This window comes from Poromitra crassiceps (genome assembly GCF_964638095.1).
Source record: "Poromitra crassiceps genome assembly, chromosome: 30".
NCBI classification, from domain to species: domain Eukaryota; kingdom Metazoa; phylum Chordata; class Actinopteri; order Beryciformes; family Melamphaidae; genus Poromitra; species Poromitra crassiceps.
The window spans coordinates 4,921,961-4,948,997 of NC_139652.1; the positions used below are offsets into that span (position 1 = coordinate 4,921,961).

The 27,037-nt window shown below is 40.6% G+C and overlaps 1 protein-coding gene across 1 annotated transcript in view; it reads right to left on the reverse strand.

Moving 5' to 3' along the window:
• Positions 1-797: 797 nt before the first annotated feature.
• LOC310800627 (protein NLRC3-like) overlaps positions 798-27,037 on the reverse strand; it is a gene marked incomplete at both ends in the record, with an annotated part of 42,008 nt that continues 15,768 nt past the window's right edge. Inside the window, 7 exons of the mRNA XM_083663257.1 lie at positions 798-820; positions 1,292-1,535; positions 1,681-1,782; positions 4,290-4,379; positions 5,112-5,319; positions 23,853-24,026; positions 24,133-25,930. Coding sequence (XP_083519383.1) covers positions 798-820; positions 1,292-1,535; positions 1,681-1,782; positions 4,290-4,379; positions 5,112-5,319; positions 23,853-24,026; positions 24,133-25,930 — 2,639 coding nt within the window. The remainder of the gene's footprint in view (positions 821-1,291; positions 1,536-1,680; positions 1,783-4,289; positions 4,380-5,111; positions 5,320-23,852; positions 24,027-24,132; positions 25,931-27,037) is intronic.

Here is a 27,037-nt window from a genome sequence, read left to right on the forward strand (position 1 = left end):
GTACAAATTAAAAAAAGGGAACCAAAATCAAACAATAGGAGTTTAGCGGGCAGTTACACTCCCCCCAACTCCCCCCAAATCCCAATAAGAACAACCTCAGCTAATTAGTCATATGGGATTTCCAGAAATACTGACCGCTTTAAGCAGGGGTCTCAAACTCACGGCGCATGCGGCCCGCCGGCGCCCCCTGTGTGGCCCGCGATGGAATTGCATAAAAAAAGAGAAAAAAAAAGTTTTTTTTTTTTTTTTTTTACAATGCACCTGAACGCAACATGCAAGATACCCGCTGAATAAGTTTCCAAATGTTCATGTCATTCTGGCCAATACTCCACTTCTGTTATGTTATATCGTCTGTCCAGAAAAAAAAGTCACTTAAGCAACATCAGCCTTTCAGCCAACACAATGGCAGAGTGGATTACTGAGCTGTCAAGTGACATTTATGATCAGTTCTAATTCTAGCTGGAGTTCCAAGGGACAGTTGAAAATTAACACTGCCTAATTTAGTAATGTGCATTGTCCCTAAAAAAAGAAAACAAAGTCCCTCAAATAAACAAATAAATTGTTAATGTAAAAAATAGATTGTCCCTCAAATAAATGAATAAATTGTTAATGTTGAGAATTCGAACGGTTGCATTTTTCTCTCTTTTTTTTTAAATACATGAAGTGGCCCCCTTGTGACAAGACTGGACACTCAGCGGCCCCCAGGTCATTTGAGTTTGAGACCCCTGGCTTTAAGGTTTAATCAATCTGAGGGGACAGTGTGCTTGTGCTGTGTTGTATGGCTACTGTCGGAAACCTCAATCCTGTCTTATCTCCTGATCTAGAAAAACAAATAGATAACACAGATGATATAAATACGCCTAGAAATAGAAGTGGACAAACTTTAATAGAAATCAGTTAACTATTGTGGAGAAAATAGACAAAGTGTATCTAAATATCAAAAACCTCAACAACAACACTCTCCTTGGCAGTCCACTAGGTGAGGGATGGAGAAGGCCTTTCCCTCTGCCACTCTATTCACCTTTATGAAATCAGAAGACCTCCACAGATTGTGAGTCAGTTTACTGACTCCAATAAGCCAGATCCAGTCCAGCACTTCTTGCCTCCATGGTTTCTTACGTGGAGGGAAGCAGTGCAGGTTCTTTCTCAAACTCTGCAAAGGTCTTGTTGGGCAGTCTAGTGCTTTCTGTCTTGGGAGGAAAATGTGCAACTTCTGACGCTTTACTTTCCTGAGGTAACACACTCACTGCACAAACCACTGCCTCAGACTTTGAGACTAAGCCTAGAGCACCTGCGTTTAAAACACACTGCACTGCTTTCTGCTCCTTCTCTAGGTTGCGCTCCACAGCCCCCACTGCAGTTTCAGACTGCTGATCATCTACCTTGTCTGTAGTGCTAGACTTTCCTCTTAACTTAAAACTGTCAGAATGACTCCGAGTCTCTAGCTGAAGTTCTTCAGCCTGTTCATCTAGTAGTTTAGGTGGACCAAGCTCCTTGTGTCCAACTACACACTCAACCAAACTGAAATCTACAGCCTGTGTCACCACAGGTAAGGGTTGAAAAGACACATGCAAAGGCCCTTCCTGACTCACCTACGGACTTAGGCTTCACAACCCAGACCAGAGTGCAGCCCATCTCCTGATAGGCCTCAGACTCTTGCTGTCCTACTGCTTCACCTACCTGACCGGACACTGTTGACTGAGTGATGACAGCTTCGGCCTGCCCACTAGAGGGCTCTTCTATCTTCTCAGCCTGTCTTTCCTCAACTTGGTCACTGCAGTCCTTGTGGACAATTTCCTTTCGTTTAGTCACAAGGGCTACAGCCTCCTCGGTCAGGGCTGTACATGCCTCCATTTTCGCCACGATATCCGGAGTGCCGGCCTGGTTCCGTAAAATGGACTCGTACTCAAGATCTACTATGTCATGTGTGGTGCAAATGTCATGTTCGATTTTAACAAGATCATCTGGAGAACAGTAGGCTCTCAACTTTGTCCTGCTCTCTCTTGCTGCCTGTTTCCAGGAGTCATACGTCTTATAAAATGCTAGTTTGTGCCTTTTGGCCTTCTGATACTCCATCTCTCGACCCTTCTCCGTCAATGTTCTTGGCTTGTACCTTTGTGTGTCGAGGGGTTTGCTTGTTCGCTCTGCATATAGTGACATTTTGTTTGGTTGACTGGTTTGACTATTTGACAATGACCTTTGACCATAATGTGTAGTATGTCTGGCATAAACAAACCTCTATGAGTAGACTTTAACCTTATACGATGCGATAGCCTACTACTCTAGCCAGACAATAACAAAACACATTTAAACCCAAATAATCTTTAGCACAAACCAGGCTTGATAAGTCATAAACATGGGTGTTACAGAAGCTTGAACTGAACCATTTCAACCACCTTGACAGGTTCCAGTATTCACCATTTATGAAAAAATTAACATAATATCCACGATACCATAGGACCTTGTTACCAATAATTGCTTTGAACTTTCCATTTTAGTAAACGCCATGATGCTTAAAATTCAAAGCACTGAAACCAGAAACATTCAAACCACATGCGTGTGCATAGATCTCTTTATGATATCTTTGGTTGAGTCTCTTCATCTGTGGGGCATGAAATTCAGTTCTTGCCTGCCATTTGAGTGTAGGTAGGTTGGCTTCGTTGATAGGGATGATGACAGGCCGGGTGGATGTCTGACGTGTTGAGTTCTCTCCCAGGGTGAGTTTTCACTGTAACTGGCCCTTGGCTTGTGTAAACAGGAGGCAGAGCGTCTCAAACTGATGCCCCACGGTTTATTGGATCTTACTTCACACCGTAGTAGACACCGTGAAAACTATAAAACATACAATACAAAAATCAACATATAGTTCCCACATCGAATAAACTGTACAACAATTTATTAAGCTAGTTAAAATCACTATCAAAATACACAATTTATTTAGCTAAAATTTGACTACTAAAACACAAATGTATTAAGGGCACAAGTAGGCCTAGTTTACATGCTGACAAACTAAATTCAATACATTGTCTACAAAACTAGGCCAACATACTTTACATTAATTCATACACAAGAATGACAAATTCAGACAAATCAATACATCTCAATGAATCTTTGCCAAACCACTTGACCAAAACAAATGAAGTACATTCACACTTACAATATATTGTGGCCTGCTGATATCAAACAAATTGATCGAGCATACCTCATTCCGCTCACCAAGGGTGTTAATCGAGGGTTTGCAGATGCATCTTGGACATCATATTGGCACACTGACAAATTAAACAGTAAATGTCACCATCAAACTTGAAACAAACAACTCAACTGCAATCAAAACTTCAAATTAGCTATAGCCTACTCTACATACCTCCAAGGATTTACATTTTGTTTCTTTCTGGTCTTCCTTCTAGTATGTTTCAGTCTCTCAAACTCATGTGCTCTCTTTTGCCATCACCACACTAATGAGGCCACCCAAAACAGGTGGTGATGTAGGCCTATAGAAAACAGGGTTTCCCAGTCACCTGACATGACATAAAGGGGCAATACTATACCCCTTGTCGGCCATTTTGTGGAGTTTTACAGGTAAATATGTTAACAAAATAACTCTTTATAATGTGAAAGTACAAATTACAAAAAGGGAACCAAAATCAAACAATAGGAGTTTAGCGGGCAGTTACAGTACACATTACATTCAAATTACCCAATATAGACTCCTATGCAAAATTCAGAATTCATTTTATTAATCAGATTGGAATATGATTAACATTCAAAACGTATGCATACCTAATTGGAATGTAGGCATGTTTGTGTGCCTAAACCAACAAGGTAAAAGAGCGAGTCTGACCATGTTGTATACTATTTTTAACATAACTTTAGAATTCTAGATGTCACAACTCACAATAGCCTACACACAATACATTTCATCACTATTGCCAGCCTTTTAGCCATCTCACAGTATAGGGCAGTGGTTCTCAAATTTTTTCACATGAAGGACCCCTAAACTGACAAAGATTAGACCACAGACCCCCATTTGATAGGATTTTGTCCCACGGTCCCCATATGATAATACGATTCAAGATTTTAGATTTTTTATTACAGACAGTGTATAAAACCCATGACCAAAATAGTCATTGTGTTACTTATTAGTAGAATTATAGCTAAAATAAATTACCCCCTTTTGGCTGGGGACCCCCTGGAGCCCCCTCAAGGACCCCTGGGAATCCCCGCACCCCCATTTGAGAACCACTGCGGGGGTCCACAGATATTCTAGTCCGTATCGGCTCTCCACTCACATCGTCGATGAAGTTGTCGATGTCCTCGTGGTTGAACACCTCGGGACGGTTGTCGAGACCGAGGTGGGGGACGCTCAGATTGTAGTCCTCCTGGGAGACACATAGACACAAATGTTAGGAATGATAGGGAGGGTTATTGTCCCTCTTCTCCTTTCTTCCTTGTTTCCTTTCCTAAACACTTTTGACTGGTTTTCATTGAAAAATGAGGTGTGGTTAAGCTGTGTGTCCAGGTGATGCCACTGAGGTGCGCACGCAGCCACTGGAGCAGTTTTATGAATGAACACTGCCCAGGTGTGGGCGCGCGGCAGATTGGAATGAATGCTCGAGACGCCAGGCCACGCCAGAGGACCCACACACTCACACACTCTTCTTTGGACCGATACACTTACTTATTGAGAACCAGCTTTTTGTTTTACATTGTGGATCCTTCTAACAACAACCTGAACTGAACTGAAACGACATAGATGGAGCTCTAGAGAGCAAAGACGGTGCTGGCGAGGCCTTGTCAGAGGGAAGTCCGCTATAGTAGTCAACCACATACTAGCATCAATCTACTACGGTAAGCTGACCCACCTCTATCTTGACTTTCTCGTTTGGAAACCAGTCCTTTGTTTTGTCTGTTTCTTTCCCCACTTTTCTCCTCTCCACATACTCTAGGTTAGGACTAGGACTAAATGCTAAAAACCCTTCTTGTCCCCTAGACTGTCTAGTCCGTAACACAAACGTGTAAGTCAGAGTCAGTATCCTTGAACCTGTCGAGATCACACGGTAGGCTGCACATCACATACTGTAGATTGCAAGTAGTTTTCTCATGGCATTTACCTGATCGTCCTCTCCTCCTCCCTCTTCATCATAGTAGATGTTGTCTTCCTGTAGCAGAGGCTCCTTCTTCTCTCCTCCTCTTCGTCTCACTCCTGGATCTTGCAAGTTGTTGTTACTCAGGTCCAGCTCTCTCAGACTAGAAGACTGGGAGCTGAAAACTGAGTGCAGAGCCTCACAGCTTCTCTCTGACAGCTTACAGCCACTTAGCCTGAGGAAGGATTAGTTATGAACAATTTTGAAAATATATATTTTTTCTCTTGTGTATGAATATTCAATTTCATATATTGTATAGAGCCAGTTATGCAAGCTACTACATAGATTTATTGGAGGCTTTCAATAACACTTTTTTAAATGCTTCACACACCAACTAACCTACAACACACAATTGGCAAAACTGTTAATTTTATGCTTGAAATCACACATTGTATACTAAACACCAACACTAATTTTCAAAATGCAAGAATATACTAACACACACACACACCCGCACGCACACACACACACACACACACGCACACACACACACACACACACACACACACACACACACACACACACACACACACACACACACACACACACACACACACAATACAAATATTACAAATGTTTCCAAATGAAATAATTGTGTCAAAACACATGTTCTCTTCCCACAGGGATTTTTAGTCAATCACAGGATAATGACATAGAAAATAGTAACAGGAAGCTGCATGACTTTACATGTGTCAGTTCTATAGGCTAGGAGTAGAGAAAGTGGCAGCAAGCAAGCTCAAAGTCAAGTAGAATACAAAAGTGAAAAAAGGAGCTTACTGGTTACTTTTTTACGAGAAATTTAATCCAGAAGTGTTGGTACACAGGTAACCTCAGGTTTACATACAATGTACAACTTCATACAAAATAAAAGACACGGGCAGGAAAACGCAACGCGTTTCAACCTCACTGGGTCTTCATCAGTTCTATAGGCTACCCTTATACAGTTTGTTGATAGTCAATTGGTTTCTTCACTGCAGTCTTGGACCAAAAGAAGACTAGCTGTCATCTAGGCATCAGCTAATGGGGATCCTTTTTAATAAACAAATAAATAGCAGTGAGAAGAATACAAGAAATAGTGTATATTTTAATTTCAATATACACTGTGAACTGCTGTTCACTTTAACTTTAGCCTATAAGTTAGCATGAGGTCATCTGTTCAGACACACAGTGTGCAATCATTTGTAAATTTAGGTGAAACACTGGAACCACTTTACTTCTGACACTTTAGTTAGTTAGTTAGTATTTTTTTTTACAAGATTTAAAACATACATGAATGGCTGAGTGATCACCATATTAGTCTCCATATCGGGTTCAAGAATTGTCGAGGATTCACACACAAGAAAGCCTGAGGGCTTTTTCCATTGTGGTCCTCCATCACAAATAAGCAGTGTTGGAAGTAACTATTTACTAAGTAACTAGTTACTGTAACTTAACTACTTCTTGCAGTAACTAGTAATCTAAATAATTACTTTTCAAATTTAGTAACTCAGTTACAGTTACTAAACTAGTAACTGGGCTAGTTACTAGTTACTTTAGGACATGAAAATAACGGACAACTTCAGAGGTTTTTCTGGTTTCTGATCCTCAGACCTAGTCCGAGGAGAGAGCTGCAGCTGCAGCCAGAGCCCCAGAGGCTAATGACCTTGATAGGCTATACGCCTCCCCAATAAGTGAATGTTCAATGCCACACTGTGGCACAGCAACACTAACATAATGTGTGGATTAATAACAATCGAAGCAGACTTTTAAAAGTAACAGAAAAGTGACTTTCCCTAGTAACTAATTACTTTGAAGTAATTAGTAACTTTAAAGTAATTAAATTACTTTTTGAGAGAAGTAACTAGTAACTGTAACTAATTACCAATTTTCAGTAACTTGCCCAACACTGCAAATAAGTAATAGTTGAACACTCAAAAGCATGGACAGAAATATCCCTGTGCAGCAACCAGCACCTGCCCCATATAAGCCCCCCCCCCCCACACACACACACAATTTGAAATATGTTTACTGTGTAATAGCTGTGCAATATCTGACTCAAAGTCTTGTTTACATTGTAAATTTACATTGTAAATACATTGCATGTAGGGGTGTCACGATACACTCAGTTCACGATACGATACGTATCACGATACTGGGTTCACGATAACGATACGATACGATACGATTTTAACAATATTTTTTTAAACTTGAATAATGACAATATATGACTGGAAAAGTAGTATTTTATTTGAAATGCACAAATACAAAACATGCTGTTGTGGGAAATTGTTATTACAATAACAACTAGAAAAAACATGAGATTGGAGATAAGGCTTATCTTGAAATAGAATGAGTTACACCGTCACTTAGATTTACTTTGAACTAAAAGGTTTCTCAGCAGTATAAATTCTCATTATGCATCTTCAGTTTTTCTTCAAACTCAAACAACAAGACTTTTCTTAGTCTATTTTTTATGCATCTTCAGTTTTTCCTGTCAAGTAAACAGTTTTGCCAGAAACTCAATTGAATGGTTTCTCTCCTGTATAACTTCTCATGTGTCTCTTCAGAGACTTGTTCAACTGAACTACTTTCCACACATTGAACTTCAACAAACAAAGACGTTTCTGTCTATTTGTGATAAAAAAAAAAAATCGCGATATGAGATTTCATCTCAACGATACATATCGTGACGTTTTACTATCGCGAAATTTCGTGGGACGATATATTGTGACACCCCTAATTGCATGTATGTGCAATATCTGAGAATATATATGTACAGTATCAGTCTTTGTTTACAATCCTGTGTGGCTTATCATCACACTTATAGTATATAGTAGTTAATGTAAATGTTTAAATGTATCCATGTCCTTGTTTGTTTTAGAGTGTGCATACCTGTTTGCTTCTGTGAGTACATTGAGAGCAACGCAAACCGGAGTCAAACTCCTTGTATGTGTACATACTTGGCCAATAAAGATTTATTCAGATTGTGATGATGGTAGAGCCGCACAGACGGATGTTGTGCTAACAACATAGATGAAAGTGTGCCAGCAATCGTACAAAACTGTAGTAACCTGTTGTGAAATTAGTTGTAATAATTCTGTCAAATTCTAGCAAAACTTAACTGCCTGCTTTTGCTCCCGTTTGAGAGTTCGCCAATCACTTTGTGACAGAATATTAGAAGTCTTTCTTTTGTGGTATTTTAGGTTTCAACAACTGAGGCAGCGTGAAGAGGAAAGAATGAATGTCCTCATGGACAGTGATTCACAGAGGCTAGCGAGGGCTAAATGTTACACACAAAGTACATGCACAGAGACTTCCACATGTGTTTGCTGAGAGTAATCTGTATGTAAAGCAAGATGTAAATGGTCATCTGTTGGACAGGTTGAGGGATACTGACCTGAGAGTCTCCAGTCTGCAGTGTGGACTCTCCAGTCCTGCAGCGAGCAGCTTCACTCCTGGATCTTGCAAGTCGTTGTTACTCAAGTCCACTACTCTCAGACTAGAGGACTGGGAGCTGAGAACTGAGGCCAGAGCTTCACAGCTTCTCTCTGACAGCTTACAGCTATTTAGCCTGAGGAAGGATTAGTTATGAACAATTTTGAAAATAAATATTTTTTCTCTTGTGTATGAATATTCAATTTAATATTGAATACATCCAGTTATGCAAGCACCGCCACCTACATTGATTTACTGGAGGCTTTGAATAACACTTTTTTTAAACGCTTCACACACCAACTAACCTACAACAGAGGTTCTCAAATGTTTTTCAGCCAAGGAGCCCTTACAAGATAGAAAATATACCGGGGACCCCCTCATTCTGATTTGTGATTTTGGGCTAAGCTTAAATGTAGGGATGTCACAATATATCGCAATATCAAAACGTGACGATATGTATCGTTGAGATGAAATCTCATATTGCGAGAAAAAGAAGCTGAACATGGTGGCACTGATCTGCATCTGATTGCATGCTCGCTCTCCTTTTCATTGCTTTGTTAGAACAGACGAGGGACGTTACAATGAGAATGGTGAAATTACTCAAATTAGCATGGAGGATGCCCCCTCAACTTACAAATCAAAGGCAAAAAAAGTATTGTTAAAATATCGTATCGTATCGTTATCGTGAACCCAATATCGTGTATCGTATCGTATCGTGAACTGAGTGTATCGTGACACCCCTACTTAATTGTTTCCACAGTAACGTGATTGACTTTTAAATTGATAGGTTTGTTAGATTAGAATGTAATCCATGAAGCATTTTAGATTTACAGCATAAAATATTTTGAACTATGAAGCTTTTGTAAAAAAAAAAAAGTTTTTAGTTTTATTTTCCTGAAAACTTTTCGCGGACCCCCTGGCAAAGTGCCACGGACCCTGGGGGTCCCCGGACCCCCATTTGAGAACCACTGACCTACAACACACAATTGGCAAAACTTAATTTTATGCTTGAAATCACACATTGTGTACTAAACACCAACACTAATTTTCAAAATGCAAGAATACACTAACACACACACACACACACACACACACCCGCACGCACGCACGCACGCACGCGCACACACACACACACACACACACACACACACACACACACACACACACACACACAAAACAAATATTACAAATGTCTCCAAATGAAATAATTGTGTCAAAACACATGTTCTCTTCCCACAGGGATCTTTAGTCAATCACAGGATAATGACATAGAAAATAGTAACAGGAAGCTGCATGACTTCACATGTGTCAGTTCTATAGGCTACCCTTATATACAGTTTGTTGATAGTCAATTGGTTTCTTCACTGCAGTCTTGGACCACAGGAAGACTAGCTGTCATCTAGGCATCAGCTAATGGGGATCCTTTTTAATAAACAAATAAATAGCAGTGAGAAGAATACAAGACAGAGTGTATATTTTAGTTTCAATATACACTGTGAACTGCTGTTCACTTTAACTTTAGCCTATAAGTTAGCATGAGGTAATCTGTTCAGACACACAGTGTGCAAGCATTTGTAAATGTAGGTGAAACACTGGAACCACTTTACTTCTGACACTTTAGTTAGTTAGTTAGTATTTTTTTTGACAACATTTAAAACATACATGAATGGCTGAGTGATCACCATATCAGTTTCCATATCGGGTTCAAGAATTGTCGAGGATTCACACACAAGAAAGCCCGAGGGCTTTTTCCATTGTGGTCCTCCATCACAAATAAGCAGTGTTGGGAGTAACTAGTTACTGAGTAACAAGTTACTGTAACTTAACTACTTCTTGCAGTAACTAGTAATCTAACTTATTACTTTTCAAATTTAGTAACTCAGTTACAGTTACTAAAATAGTAACTGGGCTAGTTACTAGTTACTTTAGGACATGAAAATAACGGACAATTCACAGGATTATCTGGTTTCTGATCCTCAGACCTAGTCCTGGGAGAGAGCTGCAGCTGCAGCCAGACCCCCAGAGGCTAATGACCTTGATAGGCTATAAGCCTCCCCAATAAGTGAATGTTCAATGCCACACTGTGGCACAGCAACACTAACATAATGTGTGCATAATAACAATCAAAGCAGACTTTTAAAAGTAACATAAACGTTACTTTCCCTAGTAACTAATTACTTTGAAGTAACTAGTAACTTTAAAGTAATTAAATTACTTTTTGAGAGAAGTAACTAGTAACTGTAACTAATTACCAATTTTCAGTAACTTGCCCAACACTGCAAATAAGTAATAGTTGAACACTCAAAAGCAGGGACAGAAATATCCCTGTGCAGCAACCAGCACCTGCCCCATATAAGCCCCCCCCCTACAGTACGTATGCAGCCCCCCCACACACACACACACAATTTGAAATATGTTTACTGTGTAATAGCTATGCAATATCTGACTCAAAGCCTTGTTTACATTGTAAATTTACATTGTAAATACATTGCATGTATGTGCAATATCTGAGAATATATATGTACAGTATCAGTCTTTGTTTACAATCCTGTGTGGCTTATTTATACATATACCGTACTGTAAATATTCGTTTTTGTGTACATATTTAAAATGGAAACTTTACATCACACTTATAGTATATAGTAGTTAATGTAAATGTTTAAATGTATCCATGTCCTTGTTTGTTTTAGAGTGTGCATACCTGTTTGCTTCTGTGAGTACATTGAGAGCAACGCAAACCGGAGTCAAACTCCTTGTATGTGTACATACTTGGCCAATAAAGATTTATTCAGATTGTGATGATGGTAGAGCCGCACAGACGGATGTTGTGCTAACAACATAGATGAAAGTGTGCCAGCAATCGTACAAAACTGTAGTAACCTGTTGTGAAATTAGTTGTAATAATTCTGTCAAATTCTAGCAAAACTTAACTGCCTGCTTTTGCTCCCGTTTGAGAGTTCGCCAATCACTTTGTGACAGAATATTAGAAGTCTTTCTTTTGTGGTATTTTAGGTTTCAACAACTGAGGCAGCGTGAAGAGGAAAGAATGAATGTCCTCATGGACAGTGATTCACAGAGGCTAGCGAGGGCTAAATGTTACACACAAAGTACATGCACAGAGACTTCCACATGTGTTTGCTGAGAGTAATCTGTATGTAAAGCAAGATGTAAATGGTCATCTGTTGGACAGGTTGAGGGATACTGACCTGAGAGTCTCCAGTCTGCAGTGTGGACTCTCCAGTCCTGCAGCGAGCAGCTTCACTCCTGGATCTTGCAAGTCGTTGTTACTCAAGTCCACTACTCTCAGACTAGAGGACTGGGAGCTGAGAACTGAGGCCAGAGCTTCACAGCTTCTCTCTGACAGCTTACAGCTATTTAGCCTGAGGAAGGATTAGTTATGAACAATTTTGAAAATAAATATTTTTTCTCTTGTGTATGAATATTCAATTTAATATTGAATACATCCAGTTATGCAAGCACCGCCACCTACATTGATTTACTGGAGGCTTTGAATAACACTTTTTTTAAACGCTTCACACACCAACTAACCTACAACAGAGGTTCTCAAATGTTTTTCAGCCAAGGAGCCCTTACAAGATAGAAAATATACCGGGGACCCCCTCATTCTGATTTGTGATTTTGGGCTAAGCTTAAATGTAGGGATGTCACAATATATCGCAATATCAAAACGTGACGATATGTATCGTTGAGATGAAATCTCATATTGCGAGAAAAAGAAGCTGAACATGGTGGCACTGATCTGCATCTGATTGCATGCTCGCTCTCCTTTTCATTGCTTTGTTAGAACAGACGAGGGACGTTACAATGAGAATGGTGAAATTACTCAAATTAGCATGGAGGATGCCCCCTCAACTTACAAATCAAAGGCAAAAAAAGTATTGTTAAAATATCGTATCGTATCGTTATCGTGAACCCAATATCGTGTATCGTATCGTATCGTGAACTGAGTGTATCGTGACACCCCTACTTAATTGTTTCCACAGTAACGTGATTGACTTTTAAATTGATAGGTTTGTTAGATTAGAATGTAATCCATGAAGCATTTTAGATTTACAGCATAAAATATTTTGAACTATGAAGCTTTTGTAAAAAAAAAAAAGTTTTTAGTTTTATTTTCCTGAAAACTTTTCGCGGACCCCCTGGCAAAGTGCCACGGACCCTGGGGGTCCCCGGACCCCCATTTGAGAACCACTGACCTACAACACACAATTGGCAAAACTTAATTTTATGCTTGAAATCACACATTGTGTACTAAACACCAACACTAATTTTCAAAATGCAAGAATACACTAACACACACACACACACACACACACACCCGCACGCACGCACGCACGCACGCGCACACACACACACACACACACACACACACACACACACACACACACACACACACAAAACAAATATTACAAATGTCTCCAAATGAAATAATTGTGTCAAAACACATGTTCTCTTCCCACAGGGATCTTTAGTCAATCACAGGATAATGACATAGAAAATAGTAACAGGAAGCTGCATGACTTCACATGTGTCAGTTCTATAGGCTACCCTTATATACAGTTTGTTGATAGTCAATTGGTTTCTTCACTGCAGTCTTGGACCACAGGAAGACTAGCTGTCATCTAGGCATCAGCTAATGGGGATCCTTTTTAATAAACAAATAAATAGCAGTGAGAAGAATACAAGACAGAGTGTATATTTTAGTTTCAATATACACTGTGAACTGCTGTTCACTTTAACTTTAGCCTATAAGTTAGCATGAGGTAATCTGTTCAGACACACAGTGTGCAAGCATTTGTAAATGTAGGTGAAACACTGGAACCACTTTACTTCTGACACTTTAGTTAGTTAGTTAGTATTTTTTTTGACAACATTTAAAACATACATGAATGGCTGAGTGATCACCATATCAGTTTCCATATCGGGTTCAAGAATTGTCGAGGATTCACACACAAGAAAGCCCGAGGGCTTTTTCCATTGTGGTCCTCCATCACAAATAAGCAGTGTTGGGAGTAACTAGTTACTGAGTAACAAGTTACTGTAACTTAACTACTTCTTGCAGTAACTAGTAATCTAACTTATTACTTTTCAAATTTAGTAACTCAGTTACAGTTACTAAAATAGTAACTGGGCTAGTTACTAGTTACTTTAGGACATGAAAATAACGGACAATTCACAGGATTATCTGGTTTCTGATCCTCAGACCTAGTCCTGGGAGAGAGCTGCAGCTGCAGCCAGACCCCCAGAGGCTAATGACCTTGATAGGCTATAAGCCTCCCCAATAAGTGAATGTTCAATGCCACACTGTGGCACAGCAACACTAACATAATGTGTGCATAATAACAATCAAAGCAGACTTTTAAAAGTAACATAAACGTTACTTTCCCTAGTAACTAATTACTTTGAAGTAACTAGTAACTTTAAAGTAATTAAATTACTTTTTGAGAGAAGTAACTAGTAACTGTAACTAATTACCAATTTTCAGTAACTTGCCCAACACTGCAAATAAGTAATAGTTGAACACTCAAAAGCAGGGACAGAAATATCCCTGTGCAGCAACCAGCACCTGCCCCATATAAGCCCCCCCCCTACAGTACGTATGCAGCCCCCCCACACACACACACACAATTTGAAATATGTTTACTGTGTAATAGCTATGCAATATCTGACTCAAAGCCTTGTTTACATTGTAAATTTACATTGTAAATACATTGCATGTATGTGCAATATCTGAGAATATATATGTACAGTATCAGTCTTTGTTTACAATCCTGTGTGGCTTATTTATACATATACCGTACTGTAAATATTCGTTTTTGTGTACATATTTAAAATGGAAACTTTACATCACACTTATAGTATATAGTAGTTAATGTAAATGTTTAAATGTATCCATGTCCTTGTTTGTTTTAGAGTGTGCATACCTGTTTGCTTGTGTGAGTACATTGAGAGCGACGCAAACCGGAGTCAAACTCCTTGTATGTGTACATACTTGGCCAATAAAGATTTATTCTAATTGTGATGATGGTAGAGCCGCACAGACGGATGTTGTGCTAACAACATAGATGAAAGGGTGCCAGCAATCGTACAAATCTGTAGTAACCTACTGTGAAATTAGATGTAATAATTCTGTCAAATTCTAGCAAAACTTTAACTGCCTGCATTTGCTCCAGTTTGAGAGTTCTCCACTTACTTTGTGACAGAATATTAGAAGTCTTTCTTTTGTGGTATTTTAGGTTTCAACAACTGAGGCAGCATGAAGAGGAAAGAATGAAATGTCCTCATGGACAGTGATTCACAGAGGCTAGCGAGTGCTAAATGTTACACACAAATTACATGCACAGAGACTTCCACATGTTTGCTGAGAGTAATCTGTATGTAAAGCAGGCTGTAAATGGTCATCTGTTGGACAGGTTGAGGGATACTGACCTGAGAGTCTCCAGTCTGCAGTGTGGACTCTCCAGTCCTGCAGCGAGCAGCTTCACTCCTGGATCTTGCAAGTCGTTGTTACTCAAGTCCACTACTCTCAGACTAGAGGACTGGGAGCTGAGAACTGAGGCCAGAGCTTCACAGCTTCTCTCTGACAGCTTACAGCCACTTAGCCTGAGGAAGGATTAGTTATGAACAATTTTGAAAATATATATTTTTTCTCTTGTGTATGAATATTCAATTTAGTATTGAATACATCCAGTTATGCAAGCACCGCCACCTACATTGATTTACTGGAGGCTTTGAATAACACTTTTTTTTAAACGCTTCACACACCAACTAACCTACAACGGAGGTTCTCAAATGTTTTTCAGCCAAGGACCCCTTACAAGATAGAAAATATACCGGGGACCCCCTCATTCTGATTTGTGATTTTGGGCTAAGCTTAATTGTAGGGATGTCACAATATATCGCGATATCAAAACGTGACAATATGTATCGTTGAGATGAAATCCCATATTGCGAGAAAAAGAAGCTGAACATGTTGGCACTGATCTGCATCTGATTGCATGCTCGCTCTCCTTTTCATTGCTTTGTTAGAACAGACGAGGGACGTTACAATGAGAATGGTGAAATTACTCAAATTAGCATGGAGGATGCCCCCTCAACTTACAAATCAATCGCAAAAAAAGTATTATTAAAATATCGTATCGTATCGTTATCGTGAACCCAATATCGTGTATCGTATCGTATCGTGAACTGAGTGTATCGTGAACTGAGTGTATCGTGACACCCCTACTTAATTGTTTCCACAGTAACGTGATTGACTTTTAAATTGATAGGTTTGTTAGATTAGAATGTAATCCATGAAGCATTTTAGATTTACAGCATAAAATATTTTGAACTATGAAGCTTTTGTAAAAAAAAAAAAAAGTTTTTAGTTTTATTTTCCTGAAAACTTTTCGCGGACCCCCTGGCAAAGTGCCGCGGACCCCTGGGGGTCCCCGGACCCCCATTTGAGAACCACTGACCTACAACACACAATTGGCAAAACTGTTAATTTTATGCTTGAAATCACACATTGTGTACTAAACACCAACACTAATTTTCAAAATGCAAGAATACACTAACACACACACACACACACACACACACACACGCACGCACGCACGCACACACACACACACACACACACACACACACACACACACACACACACACACACACACAATACAAATATTACAAATGTCTCCAAATGAAATAATTGTGTCAAAACACATGTTCTCTTCCCACAGGGATCTTTAGTCAATCACAGGATAATGACATAGAAAATAGTAACAGGAAGCTGCATGACTTCACATGTGTCAGTTCTATAGGCTACCCTTATATACAGTTTGTTGACAGTCAATTGGTTTCTTGGTTTCTTCACTGCAGTCTTGGACCACAGGAAGACTAGCTGTCATCTAGGCATCAGCTAATGGGGATCCTTTTGAATAAACAAATAAATAGCAGTGAGAAGAATACAAGAAATAGTGTATATTTTAATTTCAATATACACTGTGAACTGCTGTTCACTTTAACTTTAGCCTATAAGTTAGCATGAGGTCATCTGTTCAGACACACAGTGTGCAAGCATTTGTAAATTTAGGTGAAACACTGGAACCACTTTACTTCTGACACTTTAGTTAGTTAGTTAGTTAGTATTTTTTTGACAAGATTTAAAACATACATGAATGGCTGAGTGATCACCATATCAGTTTCCATATCGGGTTCAAGAATTGTCGAGGATTCACACACAAGAAAGCCTGAGGGCTTTTTCCATTGTGGTCCTCCATCACAAATAAGCAGTGTTGGGAGTAACTAGTTACTAAGTAACAAGTTACTGTAACTTAACTACTTCTTGCAGTAACTAGTAATCTAACTTATTACTTTTCAAATTTAGTAACTCAGTTACAGTTACTAAAATAGTAACTGGGCTAGTTACTAGTTACTTTAGGACATGAAAATAACGGACAATTCACAGGATTATCTGGTTTCTGATCCTCAGACCTAGTCCTGGGAGAGAGCTGCTGCTGCAGCCAGAGCCCCAGAGGCTAATGACCTTGATAGGCTATACGCCTCCCCAATAAGTGAATGTTCAATGCCACACTGTGGCACAGCAACACTAACATAATGTGTGCATGAATAACAATCGACTTTTAAAGTAACATAAACGTTACTTTCCCTAGTAACTAATTACTTTGAAGTAACTAGTAACTTTATAGTAATTAAATTACTTTTTGAGAGAAGTAACTAGTAACTGTAACTAATTACCAATTTTCAGTAACTTGCCCAACACTGCAAATAAGTAATAGTTGAACACTCAAGAGCAGGGACAGAAATATCCCTGTGCAGCAACCAGCACCTGCCCCATATAAGCCCCCCCCCCATACAGTATTGTTGCAGCCCCCCCCCTCCCCACACACACACACACACACACACACACAATTTGAAATATGTTTACTGTGTAATAGCTATGCAATATCTGACTCAAAGCCTTGTTTACATTGTAAATTTACATTGTAAATACATTGCATGTATGTGCAATATCTGAGAATATATATGTACAGTATCAGTCTTTGTTTACAATCCTGTGTGGCTTATTTATACATATACCGTACTGTAAATATTCGTTTTTGTGTACATATTTAAAATGGAAACTTTACATCACACTTATAGTATATAGTAGTTAATGTAAATGTTTAAATGTATCCATGTCCTTGTTTGTTTTAGAGTGTGCATACCTGTTTGCTTGTGTGAGTACATTGAGAGCAACGCAAACCGGAGTCAAACTCCTTGTATGTGTACATACTTGGCCAATAAAGATTTATTCTAATTGTGATGATGGTAGAGCCGCACAGACGGATGTTGTGCTAACAACATAGATGAAAGGGTGCCAGCAATCGTACAAATCTGTAGTAACCTGTTGCGAAATTAGTTGTAATAATTCTGTCAAATTCTAGCAAAACTTTAACTGCCTGCATTTGCTCCAGTTTGAGAGTTCTCTACTCACTTTGTGACATAATATTACAAGTCTTTCTTTTGTGGTATTTTAGGTTTCAACAACTGAGGCAGCATGAAGAGGAAAGAATGAATGTCATCATGGGCAGTGATTCACAGAGGCTAGCGAGTGCTAAATGTTACACACAAATTACATGCACAGAGACTTCCACATGTGTTTGCTGAGAGTAATCTGTATGTAAAGCAAGATGTAAATGGTCATCTGTTGGACAGGTTGAGGGATACTGACCTGAGAGTCTCCAGTCTGCAGTGTGGACTCTCCAGTCCTGCAGCGAGCAGCTTCATTCCTGGATCTTGCAAGTTGTTGTTACTCAAGTCCACTACTCTCAGACTAGAGGACTGGGAGCTGAGAACTGAGGCCAGAGCTTCACAGCTTCTCTCTGACAGCTTGCAGCCACTTAGCCTGAAGAAGGATTAGTTATGAACAATTTTGAAAATATATATTTTCTCTCTTGTGTATGGATATTAAATTTTATATATTGAATACATCCAGTTATGCAAGCACCTACATAGATTTATTGGAGGTTTTGAATGACACTTTTTAACGCTTCACACACAACTAACCTACAACACACAATTGGCAAAACTGTAAATTTTATGCTTGAGATCACACATTGTAAACTAAACACCAACACTAATTTTTGAAATTCAAGAATACACTAACACACACACACATACCTGCATGCATGCGCGCGCGCACACGCACACACGCGCACACACACACACACACACACACACACACACACACACACACACACACACACACACACACAATACAAACACTGCAAATGTCTCGAATGAAATAATTGTGTCAAAACACATGGGGCCCTATTCTCCCACAGGCCTTAGGCGCAAAAACTGGCGTTAAACGCAAAAAAATGTGCCTTGCGCCTGCCTCGGGAAGATAGCAACATGGTTTTAGGCCCCGAAATGCGCTTTACGCCAAAGAGGCGTGGCGCAGTGTCAGAATAGGCCAGAATGGGCGTTAATTTAGTGCTTAGCGCTTTTCAAAACCAGGCCTATTCAGTGCGCCGGTTGATGACTGATGGAAAAAAAGTTTGCCGGTTCTATTATTGTGCGTAATTGCGTGGACTCTCCTCTGCCATCTCACTCTCTGTCCCCCCTCTCTCTCTCTCACTCCCTCGCGCATCAGACAGCAGACAGGCACACAGCTACACATGTGAAATGACTGATGGAAAAAAGGTTCACTGGTTATATTATTGTGCATAATTGCGCGGACTCTCCTCTGCCATCTCACTCTCTGTCCCCCCTCTCTCTCTCTCACTCCCTCGCACATCAGACAGCAGACAGGCACACAGCCACAGATGTGAAATCTCCCAGCATGCATTGGGCTAATACATTTCGATAATAAATAGCAACCAAATTAGCCTAAATAGATAGAAAGGTAGATAGAAATAATGTGTAATGTTAACACAACATGCAATTGTAGAACATTTCAATATTGGACAAAATAAAATCTCGAAATCAAAACACAACCCTATGTGAAACATATATCTCATCCTGGTGGTATATATATCCCTCGCAGATTTAACGTAATTTAGGAGATGAGTGACAGCCGTAACTCGGTTCTACTGTGACTTCCTACTGTGATGTCGCTCCAATAAGATGACTTACTTCACATTTTCTTTTACAATAAAAACACATTCATGCAATGACTTTACATAATGTAGGCTATATTTATGTGCATCATCCTACTTGTGCAGCAGAGGAGAGAAAACGATATCATTCTGGACAAACTTTCACCAATCTAATCTTATCATGACATAGGGATAGGCTATATTTTTCTAGCCAATGCTTTTAGAACATTCTTTTCACTTTGATCTTGCTATAGTGTAGCGTATTTACATGCTTGCAGTATTTAAACTGCAGTTAGATTGGTTTGAGAAGCATAATAATATGGAATAATAGCCTATATATGGAGACAGACAGACGGGGATGAAAGGGAGGGGGGGAGCAGAGCGCTTGGCTTTACTGGCTTTACTGGATCGCTCCGTGGAATTGGAGCTTAAAAGGCAAGCTTGTGATTTGTTTACTGCACTTCCCCAATGAGCAGATTGTGCATAATTTTACGCTTAAAAGGCGTGGTTATAATGCTTAAGGCCACCTGTAGCGCCGACACCAATATCGAGTGCGCTGGTCCACACCCACTAATCTGCGTTGCGCCTGGCACTAAGCACAGTTTTTAGGCCGTTGCAACGATAGAGCCCATGTTCTCCACAGGGACATTAAGTCAATCACAGAACAATGACACACAATAACAGGAAGCTGCATGACTTTACATGTGTCAGTTCTATAGGCTACCCTTAAAGACAGTTTGTTGATAGTCAACTGGTTTCTTCACTGCAGTTTCTTTTGAAGTCACTCTTCTTTTTTGTAGTGTATAAATGTATGCATCTTTTCTTTTTTCAAGCCTTCTATGTCAACAGTTACAATTACTCATCTTTATTTTATAGAATGTACAGCAATGGTTTTCAGAGTGAGGTCTGGGGACCCACAGGGGTCCTTGAGGGCGTTCCAGGGTGTCCCCAGCAAAAAGGGGAATAATGTATTTTCACCATAATTCCATCCATAAGTAACACAGTGACAGAATGTATGACTGTTTTGGTCATGGGTCAAAAATCTTATCAGATGGAGGACCTGTGGGACAAGATCTTGTCAAATGGGGGTCCGGTCTAATTCAGGGGTTCCCAACCTTTTTTGGCTCGTGACCCTATTATGATGTCACAAAAACCCACAACATTCAAATTCCGGTACACCATCGATAATATCATCAGTGACATCGTCAGTGATGTCACATAGTATGCTTCCTTTCCCCCCGCAGAATTCGGACTGACTTTAATCTCAAAACTCTGACTTTATTCTCAGAATCCTGATTTAAAAATATAGGGCCCTATCTTGGTACAGGCGATATCCCCTACTTACGCTTGCGCACCTGTTTGCGCGTGCCTTAAGGCAGGGAAGATTGCAGTCCGCTGCCCAGGTGTTATGCCGAGTTTTGCACCCCCTCCCGGCAGTATCCCCACCTCACGGGAGCATATTGTAATGATTTATACAGAAACATAACTGTTTAAAAATGATATAATTGTTTGGATAGATGTGACCTCCCTGTTTTTAAGTTAAAACAGCCCCAAAATATGGTGGCGATGCAATTCCTCACGGGGAAGCATATCTCACAACAACGGGCGCAAACACAGATTAGAGGCGTGCCAAATCATTTATTAATGGCGCAACCACACTCCCAGCTGGGCTGGGCACAGTGTTTGTGGTGTGTGGGAAATGTTTGTTTGAAAAGCTTGTGTGTTACGTTTTCATTAGCGTTAATACACTAATAATTAATTTCAATGTCCACTATCAAGAGCAATTCAGTTGGTTCATGATGCTGGGATGCGTGCACTGCAGTGGTTATGGTGTGGGAGATTCCAGCTGTCAAAAGAAGACAAAAGACTTGCTCCTGGCCAATCCCGGCGCTTGACTGCTGTGTAGGCGGGCACAGGGCGTGGTTTTTGCGTAACCTATGTGCGATTCAAATTCTTGTTTACATTAAACGGTATGTATGTGCAATATCTGAAAAAATATATGTACAGTATCAGTCTTTGTTTACAATCCTGTGTGGCTTATTTATACATATATAATGTAAATGTTTAAATGTACCCCTGTCCTTGTTTGTTTTAGAGTGTGCATACCTGTTTTGTTTGTGTGAGTACATTGAGAGCAACTAAAACCGGAGTCAAACTCATTCATTGTTTTGGCCAGTAAAGCTGATTCTGATTGTGATATAATGGTATAGCCACACAGACAGATGTTGTGCTAACAGCATGGATGAAAGGATGCCAGCAATCGTACAAAACTGTAGTAATCTACTGAGAAATTAGTTGTAATAATGCAGTCAAATTCTAGCAAAACTTTAACTGCCTGCATTTGCTCCAGTTTGAGAGTTCTCCACTTACTTTGTGACAGAATTATTACAAGTCTTTTTTTTTGTGGTATTTTAGGTTTCAACAACTGAGGCAGCATGAAGAGGAAAGAATGAAATGTCCTCATGGACAGTGATTCACAGAGGCTAGCGAGTGCTAAATGTTACACACAAATTACATGCACAGAGACTTCCACATGTGTTTGCTGAGAGTAATCTGTATGTAAAGCAAGATGTAAATGGTCATCTGTTGGACAGGTTGAGGGATACTGACCTGAGAGTCTCCAGTCTGCAGTGTGGACTCTCCAGTCCTGCAGCGAGCAGCTTCAATCCTGGATCTTGCAAGTCGTTGTTACTCAAGTCCACTACTCTCAGACTAGAGGACTGGGAGCTGAGAACTGAGGCCAGATCTTCACAGCTTCTCTCTGACAGCGTACAGCCATTTAGCCTGAGGAAGGATTAGTTATGAACAATTTTGAAAATATATATTTTTTCTCTTGTGTATGAATATTCAATTTAATATATTGAATAGATCCAGTTATGCAAGCACCTACATATATTTAGAAGAGGCTTTGAATAACACTTTTCTTATCAATATTTTCACAAGGGCAGTACAGTAAAAAGATTGTGCCATTTTGGGACATTTCAAGACAAAGATGGAAGAAGATTGCATGTAGACTGCAACATTTCACTTTGCATTTCTAACTCATTGAGCGAGAGTCACTTCCCGTTACATCACTTCCTTCTAATGCTGAGCTACTTTGTGAACAATAACCACTAGGTGGCAGTAAATGAGTTTGTGAATAAACAATGACCTATAGGTGGCAGTAAATGAGTTGGTGAATAAACACTAGGTGGCAGTAAATTACTATAATCTTAGCAACAAATCCCACTCCAATAGTCCTAAAAAATCTAATCCGACCCAACCCAACCCGCTTGAGACGCAGACCGAGCTCAACTCGCCCGCCATTGTCACATAAGTACACTCAGCCCCAGACGGACTCAGTCCGACCAAAACAAACCGTTATTAGAGACATTATAAAAAAGTGTGCAATTAATGCTGCCGCGGCTCAAATACTAGGAACGGTATGTAGGTGTTACTGACATAAATGTTTTTCAGCTTTCATACTGTGCTTATCCCTTTTCGGCTCTCTCTCCTGCATCTCCGCTGCGAGGCTACTGCATGCGTAATTATGCAGCATTCTGAGAGCCTTAGTGCTTAGTGATGCAGCTCTATTTGAAGTTGAATTTCATTCCACCAGCACACATTTTATGAATCAGCAATTTTTTATTCGTTTCTATTAATATATATACTTTGAATCCCACCAATTTAGTCCATCATTTTCCCCTTGGTGCACATGAAGACACATGCTTCCATCACTGTCTGCTTGATGGCGAGAGGGACTTCAGCTGTAGGCTACTCGTGACAAAACCAGACATCGAATTTTCAGCAGTTAACTTTTGCAGTAGCTAGGCCTAGGTTACTGGCTATTAGGCTACTAGGAGATGAGGCAGTTAAGTTGAGCTGGGTATAGTAACATTATAGGCCGACAATATGCCCCATGTCGCTCTCTCTCTCTCTCTCTCTCTCACTCCCCGACGGGCTATTGCAGTGCAATTAAACGTAGCCTAATGGTTGGAAAAGATCAACATTTGCTTTTTATTTTCTCCCATACCCTTTCTCCTACCTAAAGTCATCTAATGTTACACCACAGACCTGTATGGTCGAGAATTATGTAGCCTAATAAAACCAGACAAACAAATTCTCATTTTTAAATCAAGGTGTGTTTAATCTGTATGTAAAGCAGGCTGTAAATGGTCATCTGTTGGACAGGTTGAGGGATACTGACCTGAGAGTCTCCAGTCTGCAGTGTGGACTCTCCAGTCCTGCAGCGAGCAGCTTCATTCCTAGATCTTGCAAGTTGCTGTTCCTCAGGTCCAGCTCTCTCAGGCTAGAAGACTGGGAGCTGAGAACTGAGGCCAGAGCTTCACAGCTTCTCTCTGACAGCTTACAGCCACTTAGCCTGAGGAAGGATTAGTTATGAACAATTTTGAAAATATATATATTTTCTCTTGTGTATGAATATTCAATTGAATATATTGAACACATCCAGGTATGCAAGCACCTACAGAGCTTTGTTGGAGGCTTTGACCACTGGTAACAGCCTCAGAAGAGCCTCCTCTGAAGCAGAGTATTTCTTCAGGTCAAACACATCAAGCTTTTCTTCTGATGACAGTAAGATGAAGACCAGAGCTGACCACTGAACAGGGGAGAGTTCTGCTGTGGAGAGACTTCCTGATCTCAGATACTGTTGGATCTCTCCCACTAGAGAATGGTCATTCAGCTCATTCAGACAGTGGAACAGATTGATGCTTCTCTCTGGGGACGGATTCTCTTTGATCTTCTTCTTGATGTACTCGACTGTTTCCTGATTGGTCTCTGAGCCACTTCCTGTCTGGGTCAGCAGGCCTCGTAGAAGAGTCTGATTGGTTGACAGTGAAAGGCCCAGGAGGAAGCGGAGGAACAAGTCCAGGTGTCCATTTGGACTCTGTAAGGCGTTGTCCACAGCACTCCGATAGAGGAGTGTTAGTTTAGATTTGTCTCTTGATAGTGTTGACCACGAGGATGTTGATTGAGTTTCTGACAGTAGATTGACACCAGTTTTGATGAATGACAGAAAGACATAAACTGCAGCCAGAAACTCCTGAATGCTCAGATGGACAAAGCAGAACACAGTGTCCTCGTTCAGCCCATGCTCCTTTTTAAAGATCTTTGTGAACACTCCTGAGTAGACTGAGGCTGCTGTGATGTCAATGCCACACTCTGTCAGGTCGGCTTCATAGAAGATCAGGTGGCCTTTCTCCAGCTGCTCAAAGGCCAGCTTTCCCAGAGACAGAATCATCTCCCTGCTCTCTGTATTCCAGAGTGGATCTGTCTCAGCTCTCCCATGATACTTGATGTTCCCCTGTTTGGACTGAACCACCAGGAAGTGGATGTACATCTCAGTCAGGGTGTTGGGCAGTTCTCTCTCTCTGGTGTTCAACACATGCTCCAGAACTGTAGCAGTGATCCAGCAGAAGACTGGGATGTGGCACATGATGTGGAGGCTTCGTGAAGTCTTGATGTGGGAGATGATTCTGCTGGCCTGCGCCTCATCTCTGAATCTCTTTCTGAAATACTCCTCCTTTTGTGGGTCAGTGAAGCCTCTCACCTCTGTCACCACGTCAATGCACTCAGGAGGGATCAGATTGGCTGCTGCAGGTCGTGTGGTCATCCAGATGCGAGCAGCGGGAAGCAGTTTCCCCTTGATGAGGTTTGTCAGCAGCACATCCACTGAGGTCGACTCTGTAACATCAGTCAGGATCTCGTTGTTTTGGAAGTCCAGTGGAAGTCGACACTCATCCAGACCGTCAAAGATGATCACAACCTGGAACTTGTCAAACCTGGAGAGTCCTGCTTCTTTGGTCTCAGGAAAGAAGTGATGAATAAGTTCCACCAAGCTGTACTTTTTCCCTTTCAGCAGATTCAGCTCTCGGAAAGTGAAAGGAAATGTGAACTGTATATTCTGGTTAGTTTTGTCTTCAGCCCAGTCCAGAGTGAACTTCTGTGTTAAGACTGTTTTCCCAATGCCAGCCACTCCCTTTGTCATCAATGTTCTGGTTGGTATATCTCTTCCAGGTAAGGGTTTAAAGATGTCTTCACTTTTGATTGTTGTTTCTGGTCTCACTGGTTTTCTGGATGCTGCTTCAATCTGTCTGATCTCATGTTCATCATTGACCTCTCCACTCCCTCCCTCTGTAAGGTAATGCTCTGTGAAGATTTCATTCAGAAGTGTTGGGTTTCCTGCTTTAGCAATCCCCTCAAACAGACACTGAAACTTCCTCTTCAGAGTGGATTTGTGACGTTGGCAGACTGCAGTAATAGTTTCTGAAAGAACAAATTACGTCAATCAGTGGATGTGCTGTAAATATGAGAAGTGTAAACCTGACTGTGCAGCCTCATGTGAAAGGCACATGTGGTGGTGCCATTTGTTTTTAAATAAACCATGTATTCAGCATTATACACCAGCATGAGTAAATCAAGGATTTTAGCTGATGATTCATGAGGATTGTGCATATTACTTTCCAATCTGGTATCCATCTTTCTTGATAAATGTCTATATTTACCTATACTCTATAGACCCCTTATACGACTACGTCACACTGACATCACGCAGCGTCAGATGCGCATGACGGAGGTAGAAGGACAGAGTCCATGCAGCCCTGGGAAGTACGAGGACATAAAAAATGCCCGACTTTGCAGTGCTCATTTCATATCAGGTAAGCTGCCTGTAGCTGTAGGCTGCTAAGAGCCACATCGCTCGGTTAGTTAACAACCAAGTAACGTTAGATATTGTCATTATTGAGTTGTGTGCATTATCAACATAACAATATATCTTTGCAAGTTACAGAATAACTATCTACGCTATGTATTGCTGGCCACTCTAGGCTTGGCCATTTCTTCTTGTCTTTTATCCATTGACACGGTGCCAATGCGTATGGGTCTGTAAGACGTATCCCATTAACCAACGTTAATTTCGATGCATAACATTGCTTATCACTAGGCGATAAGCTGTTGTAGTAAGCCGAGAACTGCATTTTAAAACTAAAATCTAACAATGTGTGTTGCAGATGGGCGCAGAGCAGTCCTGACAGCGGCGGCTTTTACACAGCTCTGTGTCTGTCATTGCCGGGCTCCCGGCTTTTTGACTCCTTGCTGCGCGCGCAGCTCCTATGTTGACAGCTGTATAAGGGGTCTATATCTCCTATTTTCCCACCACTTTCCCTCTCCATCATGTTTGGAAGCTTATTAAGCGGGTTTCGGGAGCAGGACCACGCGATCAACCAGGCCTTCACAGCCACGCCTCCCCAGGTGAACCTAACCTCCTATATAACCCCACCTGGCCCGTTGTCTCCTCTTGGCTCTCGCGTCTGCGGCCCTCCCCCCCCCACCCTCTTGTGTTCTCTCTCCTCCATTTCTCTGTCTCCTCCTCAT